This window comes from Perkinsus marinus, assembly GCF_000006405.1.
Source record: "Perkinsus marinus ATCC 50983 genomic scaffold scf_1104296937140, whole genome shotgun sequence".
Taxonomy (NCBI): domain Eukaryota; phylum Perkinsozoa; order Perkinsida; family Perkinsidae; genus Perkinsus; species Perkinsus marinus.
Window position 1 is genome coordinate 308452 of NW_003213889.1, and position 9040 is coordinate 317491.

The 9040-nt window shown below is 48.4% G+C and overlaps 4 protein-coding genes across 4 annotated transcripts in view; 1 reads left to right on the top strand and 3 right to left on the bottom strand.

Annotated features, from left to right (window-relative positions):
• The window catches only part of Pmar_PMAR023365 (kinesin heavy chain, putative), a gene marked incomplete at both ends in the record, with an annotated part of 5135 nt that extends 4851 nt beyond the window's left edge, over positions 1-284 (bottom strand). Inside the window, 2 exons of the mRNA XM_002783199.1 lie at positions 1-7; positions 266-284. Of these exons, the coding sequence (XP_002783245.1) occupies positions 1-7; positions 266-284 (26 nt within the window). The remainder of the gene's footprint in view (positions 8-265) is intronic.
• Positions 285-1828: 1544 nt separating this feature from the next.
• Pmar_PMAR023366 (Acid ceramidase precursor, putative) lies at positions 1829-3540 on the top strand. The gene has a single exon (XM_002783200.1). The coding sequence runs from the start codon at positions 1865-1867 to the stop codon at positions 3140-3142; it is 1278 nt and encodes a 425-aa protein (XP_002783246.1). The 5' UTR covers positions 1829-1864; the 3' UTR covers positions 3143-3540.
• A 589-nt stretch (positions 3541-4129) lies between these two features.
• On the bottom strand, positions 4130-6276 carry Pmar_PMAR023367 (Ectonucleoside triphosphate diphosphohydrolase, putative; the record flags this gene model as incomplete). Its single annotated transcript, XM_002783201.1, has 10 exons — positions 4130-4175; positions 4290-4426; positions 4629-4730; positions 4794-4895; positions 4957-5133; positions 5459-5554; positions 5625-5712; positions 5790-5893; positions 5937-6034; positions 6168-6276. The coding sequence occupies 10 exons, from the start codon at positions 6274-6276 to the stop codon at positions 4130-4132; spliced, it is 1059 nt and encodes a 352-aa protein (XP_002783247.1).
• Positions 6277-6329: 53 nt separating this feature from the next.
• On the bottom strand, positions 6330-6500 carry Pmar_PMAR023368 (hypothetical protein; the record flags this gene model as incomplete). The annotated part of the gene is made up of 1 exon (XM_002783202.1): positions 6330-6500. A coding segment is annotated over one exon (171 nt), but the record flags the coding sequence as incomplete, so codon positions are not given.
• Positions 6501-9040: the final 2540 nt, after the last annotated feature.

The following is a 9040-nucleotide window of genomic DNA, read 5'->3' on the forward strand; positions in this document are numbered from 1 at the left end:
TGAAGGTCTGAAGGTGTACTTGACGGAATTGAAAGTTCTATGACGAACTCGAAAATTCGAAAGTCGAAATTAAATGTTCTATTAACACGAACTTGAACTTCCTATCGACTTCGGACGAACTTGAATGTCCTATGACGAAGTTGAAAGTTCTAATTATGAATATGATCTTCCCGTTTCGGATTCGTACCTCCAACTAGCGCGCGTCCCGACGAAATTGATGGTTCCAAAAACGAACTAGAAGTTTAAAAGGTGTAGACTTGATTACTCAACGCTAGTCCGGCCATAAGTCTACATCTTTCCAACGCCTATTTGGAGCGGCGGGCGAGATAGAGTTGAAGGCTCTCGTTTAGTAACTTCGATTTTTATCGAGGGGAATTGAGGAACTCCACTTTGGATACAAATGTCCAGGAACTTCAATTTCAAAATTTCAGTGAAAATAGTTTCAAATCCACGAGAGGAGCTTCCTCTTCCGAGCCTGAGGCTCAGGCCCTGAGCTATCATATTCGATTGAACAAGGGAGCATTAGGCTGTCCTGAACGCAAGGCTTCAATCTGGAGTCTCGAAGTCTTTCTTGGTGAGTTGGGACGTATGTGTCCGATTTGAAGTTCCTAAATTGGAAATTGTTTTCACTTTAGTTTTGAAATCGAAGTTGCAGAGTCTGGAACGAGAAATCAGGGTCATCGCGATGATATATGAATATTCGACCTGATTAGTCATTAAAGCTACTACAGTAGTCTGAGACTAGTGGCAGACTGATTGGTAATCTCGCGTCGCCCCACTTGGAAATCCAGCCTCCGTTGAATGGCGCCTCGGTTCTCCAACCCAACACTCTCGAGTCGGAGGGGCTTTTACGTGTCGAGCGCTGCCAGGGCCTCAACTAACTTGAAATACTCTGATTCAGTGCCGAAAACTCTGAATCAGCCATTGAGTATAGATTTGAATCTTGAATCGTGATTAAGGATCAGGAATCGGATTCAGCAGCTGATTAAAATCAAGGATCAAGGATCTTGCTCATGATTCCGTAATCTTACTCTGTCTCAAGTACTCATACTCAGAAATCTCGACTCTTTCTCCTGAGAAAAGATCTGAATCAGTTCTCTCGAATCAAGGTGTGAGTTGAATCATGAATCGGACCAGAGCGTGAGTTGAATCATGGATAAGATTCATGAATCACTATCCGCATACTGCCCCTGGCCTCAGCGCACACGGATACTACTCTATCTCCATGCGTACAGAGGCAACGGAGCTCAGCGCTAGGGTAGACGCACTAGGAGAGAGTACAAGACGATGAGGGAGTCTCCAAGGGATGCTCAGTTTGATTATCACTAGCTGTAGTATAGTTTTTGTGCGGAGTCACAAGATGAAGCGCTAGGCACTATCGCTAGGCCATCACAACGCGAGTCGTGTTGTGATTGCCTACGTCGTGGTCGTGTTACACGACCCATCTCTTTCACCCGTGCAGTGTTGGACCCGACCCATAGTAGGGACGGCTGTGTCGTTCCCCCACTTCAAGGGCTTCCCCAAGGGTTTCATGTTCTTCACGCCCCCAATATCGTGACGCCGGTTATGACACGCGCACGATCAGCCCCGTTCATTGCACCCTTTCCTAAGAGGCTTTGTTTGCTGTCATTCCCCATCTTCTGATGCCTAACTCACACAACCTATTTGAGGGTTTACGGGGTTTGAGTCAGCCGACCCTACACCAGTATAATGTCACATGAATGGGCACATTATTAATGTGCCCATTGATCCGCGCGACGCTGGGAAGTCTCACGCAATCTGTGCGCCGTGAGAGTTTGTCACTCTATCACTGACAGAGCCTCTGTCACAACACTGTTCTGCTCTTCCCACTTATAATCGATCGATGGGGAAAAGGTCAACTTTTAGCAGAGTGCTTTTCGTGCTGTGTGTGAGGAGCTATCTGGAAGGACTTGCCTGCGATCTCAACGGGGAGGCTCATACCGCTCTGCCTCCTGAAGCTCCTACGGTCACTATTGACTTGTCATTGGCTCCGGAGGAGCACTTCAAGCCGGCTGTGAGAGCTGTCTTAGATAAACACCCTTACGGGAAGTCTTTCGAGCCTTTCTTTCACCAGATGAATACTACCCTCTTCGGTGCTCTCGAGTTGGACGACAGTGATTACCAGAAGTTGTTTCGTGCTGCCAGTACATACTTTCCCGTGCAGCTGCGAGAGCTGCAAGGCATTTCTGCTGAGCTCGCTAGCTCTGGTCATTACGTTAGTGTCCACTATCTTCTAGGTTTGATGTACGCTGCGGAGTTGGAGGCTTTGCTATACCCGGAACTCTCATCAGATTCCAAAGGTGCTTGGTGTACCGCCGCTATGGTTGCTGATACTTGCGGTACAGTTGTCCATGGTCGAAATATGGATTTTCCCTTAGCACGAGGAGCTGATGCGGCGTTGATGACTCTCAACCTTGACGTCATCAATGTTCCTCATAACGGAATTCCCAATTACAAAGCAGCGGGAATCGCTTGGGTGACTGCATCTTTGATCACTGTTGAAGTGCCTCGGAAGCTGTCTATTCAGCTCAACGCTCGATACTATCCGACCTATAGAACTCACCCAACTAAGCAGGAGTTGTTCGATTACATCCTGGAAGGGAGGGTGCCAATCATGCAGTTCTTCAGAGACATGATTGAACATCATGGAGTGTTCGACTTCGAAGGGGCTATTGACTTCACAAGCAACAAACCCCTCTCATGCCCGATATACTTCGCTATGGTGGGTGCTCGATCCAGCTTTGAAGCAGCTATTATAACCCGAGATGAGGATGGACTTGCGGTGTTTGCTAATGGGACCAGGACCAAGCCTTTGCTGTTGGGCAAGCAAGGCGAGAAGTCCATCGGCAACGAGTGGTATCTCGTGCAAACTAACTACGACTTCTGGGAGGAAGATCCTGCCGACGACCCGCGGAGGACTAATGCCGAGAAGTGTATCCAAAGGCATGGAAAGCTTGCCGGTGTCGCTGCTACTACCCGTGTTGTCAGGGATTGTATCCTAGAAGATGGTGTTACCAATTCCGAGACCGTCTACAGCACGATCATGAACCCCACGAGTTCCCAAATTACAACATATATGAGATCTGATGCATCGTTGATCGATGGAGCAAACGGCTCATAGCATGCTTATAAATTACGTCCTATCGTTGCTGCTATTTTTATTTTTCATTGGCGGCACTCGATTATCGTTTATCTCACGGACGACAACTTATGCCACTTCAAGTGCCATTCGTTGTCCAGTGAGGATCTGCGATGTCTTTTGTGGACATCTTAACATTATTATCCGCACTCAAACAATATTGTTACCTCGTTATTTTTGGTACTCAGCTCGTCATGGAAACGGTTGCAGTATTTCAAAGTGGACAAGCTAGCATGTCTTCTCTCCTGATACCGCCGATGCCGGTATATGCGGTAGTGAAGAAGTTGATTGGTGTTGATTCGAGACAGTGATCCATCCCCTTTGGATGATGCTACACTCATCTCTCACAATATCTTATCTCACTAAGACTTGTTTCACATTCTGAGCATCCGCCGCGTTGTCAGCTGCCTCAGTTACTGTATCGGATACGATACCTCACTTCCGTCACAGACGGTCAAGTAACAATAACCGATCTACGATGAACAGTGATGATACCCGCAACGGGGCGCCAGGTTCTCAAACAAAAATGAACACGTCGAAATGTAGACACCATTTGACGGCATCAAACTCCTGGGTTCTGATGAGTTGCATCAGGCACTTGAGTGCGTCAGAGCTGAGGGGATTTTGGGTCATGAGAGGAACGTCCAACTTCTTCTTCCCTGGTAGTAAGGCAGGGGGTCCTTTCCTCCCGGATACCAAGCGTCATGTGGTGAAGTAATTTGACTTGTTGGAACTCTACAAATAAGTGCGAAGTTTGATAATGCAGATTCACAGTATCGTGTGGTCGTACAAGTACTGCGATGGTTCATGATTAAGCGTTATTCGTATAGAAACACGTATCTGAAAGCGCAGCTGCGGCAACTGAGTTGCCTGATGAGTAAACCTGCTTCGCATACCTCATCGCTCCACGTGGGACGATGTTTTTCCATCGACTACGCGATAAGAATACGAAGCACCAACTTGATGCCATCAAGTCATAATATCCAGTTCTGGTATCCTTGCTAATTCCGGCTCCCTGAGAAAAAGCGAAAGTTTTTAAGTTTGTCTGACTGTGGTCAGCGTCGAATGGAGAACATCGGCGAGCATGCCTTCCATGTGCTGACCAGTTCTGTGCTGGATGTCGCGGTACCTCGACGATAACAGCTCCTCGAGCTCCAACTCCTCAAGTAGTTCATCATCATCATTCGAGTATGGTGGGAAGGAGTCATCCACGAACAGAGGCTTGGTTCCTCGGAGTCCTGTCTCCCCAAATGTAGCATTCAAAGCCTATCGAGAAACAACATCCTCACAGACAAGGAAAGTGTCGGATGTAACGAGGGAGGTTAGCATGCAGCATGCAGCATATTAGTCAACTCCGCAAACTCCAATACTTACACCGTGTAGCATATAAGAATCGATACGTGTAGAGTACTGTGTACACGTATTAAAATCAACCTCACGTATCACACACTTATACTGCTTCCTTTACCTCTTCGCTCAATTCCCCCAGAAAGCCTTCCCGGCTCTCAACATATGCCAGCGAAACTTCTTTCCTGTAAGCTGCGATAGTTACTGTCGGCGTAGCGCTCGCCTACAGTTGACACGAACACATTTATTCGAAGTGGGAGCGAAAAAATTAACACTGTAGTCTTACAGTGTAGGTAACGCTCCCTGATGTCCAGTCGAGCTCTATCCCAGATCTCGTGTACTTTCTAAACTCTAGAGTTGTATTTACTGCCGATCCGAACTTCAAAAACTGCAAGTAACAAGGATGTGTCGAGAAGCACCAACGACACTGAAGCCGTTGATATGCGTACCTCACTAAGCAAAACGTAGAGATAAGTGGCGTCAAAGCAGAGCCCATCTCGACGTCGATGTTTCACGTGTGAATAGGTTGTCGTGAACTCCTTGTAAGCCATAGAACATACACGCCGGGTTGCTTGGTGCCACTCCTCAAGGCTTCCAGTAGCGTGCAAGCCGAGTGAGTCTGCCACCTGCCATACAGGGCAAATAACGTTATTATGCCATAAGGACATATTTGTTGAGGGATGCACGTCGTTCAATGACGGTCCAGTGTGACTCCATCAGCTCGCTGCATCACCGGTTTACCGTAGCAAAGTTGCTGACCGCGACGAATCGTGTGTTATCTATCCTGGGTTGATACACACCGTCGAAAGTGCAATCTCTAACCCAACAAAGGGTGTTGCTCGACCCAAACAGCTGCCGTACCAACGATGCACACTTATCTGAATCAACCCTGTTAATGATCTCCGATGAGGAACAATGGGTACCAAAGTCGCCAGTGCCTCGCATAACTACTGCCAAAGGTATTTGGAATAGTGCAGTAGCGAAGTCTGGCTGGTAGTCCATGCCTTTAAAGTAACAGGGATTGTTGATGGTTGACACAGAGTCCACCTAAGGTTCATGATCAAGCAGGGAGACTACTCGCTCTCCCATTATCGTCTATCCGATCGAGGGATCTCACCCTCAGGAGTTCCTTCGATATTATCGCGGCGCTCACTCGTCTGTTAGCCTCAACCAAACCATAGTGCAGATACGACTTCGTGTACAGTCTGCGAAAAAGAAATGAGGTTGTTGTTCATAGAAGAGGGGGAACTGACAAGGCTGAATACATCTCGAGGGATCTCACCGAATGGAGGAATATCCTCTGGGGGACAAAGCTAGAGGGAAGAGATTCTGCAAGACATAATGCGCTCGTGTTGGGACGAAGGCGACTTGGAAGGAGGCTCCTCCCTGAGGCTAACGTGTGATGCAACACCATCATGAAAATCATCACCATATCAAGCCAACCGAGACTAGCGTCTTGATTGTAGCCGGCAAGCGTGCGGTTATCGGCGTTGAGAGATAACCACCCGAAAGCCGCTTCCTCCTCGCCTGAACGGGTACGTTTCTCGCGGTCCCGATCGACTCACAGCTCCGAGCATGAGAATACTCAGTGAAGCTCTTGAATATCTTGCTTTGGAATTGGTTTTCACAAGTGAGCAGCCTAAGCGTGGTGAATAATCACCTGATAACACTTGGGCGTAATCCTCTCTAAAATAGAATGGCGTCTCCTTGAGGTATCGAATACACTCTTTCATCAGAGCATCTCGTCGGGCTGGCACCACATCTCGCATTCCTACAAAAAATCAGAAAATCATGGTGAGCCACTCAGAGCACACTTCCGTACCAGCCGTAGCCCTCAAGTAAATAGGGAAGTATTTCCAGAATGGCCTCACAGCAGCCAGTCGACCTTTGGCATATTCTACTAGAGCCAACAATGACTTCACCACACCACTAGGTGCTAACGCCGAATAAGATATACCAGGCGATGTCTTAAACGAGCCGATGAGTTCGGGGACTGAAGTGATACATCTGAGACACTGGAGGACCATCTTCACGAGAAGAGTCAGCCCGGATGGAATGCACTCGTCTCCCTCTACTAACGCTATTGGGCTTACACACGATGTATCTGTCGAATGAGTCCGCCGCCGATGAATTATCAATTGGTGGAGGTAGACGGTATTGGAATACTTTCATACGTGATCCACTTGATCCAGCGTCGATAACCTCGACAGAGTGGGCGCCTCACAGAGCCGATACGTACAGTCCCTCACCATAACGAAGAACCACGGATCAGTAGGTGTTGTCACTGTAGTAGCATTGTGTCGAGCTTCTGATGCTTCGACTGTCGTGATGATAGCGAGAAGGTAGAAAAGGATGCGCAGTGGCATTGGTGACGAGGGACACGATCCAAAGCCTTGGGGTAGGTATACAATAAACATCAAGATCTCACACTCTGCGGAGGATGTAGCAGCAGTTTAGCACGCACTAACAACGAATGAGCTGTGGAGCCGGATGAGAGCCACTTTTGTGATATGCGTTTTCAGTGTTAGCGGAACTCCGCTTGAGTGGATTACATGAGGCCATATCACGTCATGAACGAGAGCGGCCAGCGGCCTGCGGTGTCGCCGACTGAGTGGAACTCATGCTACATTGACGAGAACAAAAGGCAGAGAGCATCCAAAAAGAAACACCCAGGGGCCATTCATATGACAGAAAGAATATAACGTAAGCTATGTAGCAAGGTATAGCACATTCGGGCTAAAGTCACTATTGAAGTAGCCACCACAATGCCCGCCAGATACGGCTCCTAAGAGCATCCTATTGCGCGGTAATTCAATACAGAAAACTAGAAGGGCATCTCTGTGGGACTCTAGGCCTCGCTGTTGTCATCTCCACGGAAACCCCGGAGTTGCGATAAGGAAGAAGCCGCGTACCTGCCTCAGGACGCTGCGTGTGCAAGCAGAACAGTGCTCTTCAAATACAAACGAGCTCGCCCGAACCTCTTGGTCGTCCGGAATCTCACACTCCATTAGCCATATTCAATCTGTAACGTGAGATCTATCCTCGCCTGAAACATAGTGCCAAGGTTTGAAGCTTCGTGAAGCTAGAGGTTCAGAGAAAAAAGACAGCCATGAAGGCGAGTTGAGACTAGCACAGTCGCACCCAAGCACTCCATCAGGATCGCTCATCATGACAATACTCGGCAGAGTATGCCATCTATGCAACGCCTCATAGCTGTACACGTTGGTGTCGGACTCTCGCTGGACCAGCTTTCGGAGCTGACGCCTACTCTATTCGGTCGCGAGGAGAATATACATTTCCGTAGCGCGGCTCGCGAGTATAGTTCTCCTTTGGCCACCAAAACACTGAGACACTTTCAAACCCAGCCACATACTGCGAGACCAGTGACTTCTGCCGTTCCGTACTGGAGTGGTGCCGCCAAAGTGCGTTCCATAGACGAAGACTCGGCGGTGACTTCGACTGCACAGATTCACATTCAACTCTGACGCAATAGGTTGAGATGAGAAACATGAAGAGGTCACCAAGGATCATGACTGGACACGATACGGCGGCGAACCACATGGTGATTCCCTAATGATCAGACAGTCCACTGAGGCTGCTATGTCGGTACCCGTTGCAAGCATTGATCATACGCTTGTGTCATGAGACCTGCTAATATTGCTATCATCACGAGCTGGGAAGCTGCTTCGGCGAGTTGTACCCACCTCCTAGGGAATCTCTGGTCTCGGGAGGGGCAAATCTCAGAAACGACATGCTCTTGCTCATCATACGCTCAGCAAGGATATAACTACATCGTCTGAGAGACAAATAAAGATACATTACCGCTACGAAGCCGCTGTACTAGGAGGAAAAAAGAACATCAAGCAATCCAACGACTGAGATGGTACATAATTGCATGGTAGCTCACCTGTATAGTAGGACTGCCCGGTCCCATGAGTAACACAGTAACCAGTTGATCTCCTCCGCACTATACCCGATCTGAGAGCTGGTCAATCAGACTGTACTCAAATATCCGAATGGATACAGTGTACCTCTTTCAGATATGCAACTCCATTATTCTTCATAGTTTCCTCCAGAAGAGTCAACAAGGTGCCCAGGATCTGAGAAGCACTGCTCTCCGTAGTCGATGAGACTAACGGTCTTACTTGTAGCGTCGAGTCATCAGCTCCCTCCTGAGCCCGTAACCACTCTCGATAATAGACCGGCAGCATAGTGCCCGCATCAGCAGGTGAACTGGTTAGAATCGACAAAACCATACCCGCGACATCTAACGCTGGCGGACGCCGATTCAAGCACCAAGATGTGAGTATCTTCGGGCGACCAGTCACTGAGAACGGTCAGCAATCACGACCAACCTCAAGCCAATCCTTAGACGCTATGCCTCTAGACTGAGCTGAGTCCAAGACACGCTTGATTTCATGCAGCCTCTTTTCGGCATTCCGGGGGCCAGATAGAGCGCCAACGGTGCACTTGAACTCGAATAAGAGTATTAATGGCAGACATCGTGAGCCGCCTATCTCGATACTCTCAGAC

What these genes read in the sequence shown, in the direction of transcription:
- Pmar_PMAR023366 (XM_002783200.1), top strand. Translation starts at nt 1,865, where the DNA reads ATGGGGAAAAGGTCAACTTTTAGCAGAGTGCTTTTCGTGCTGTGTGTG.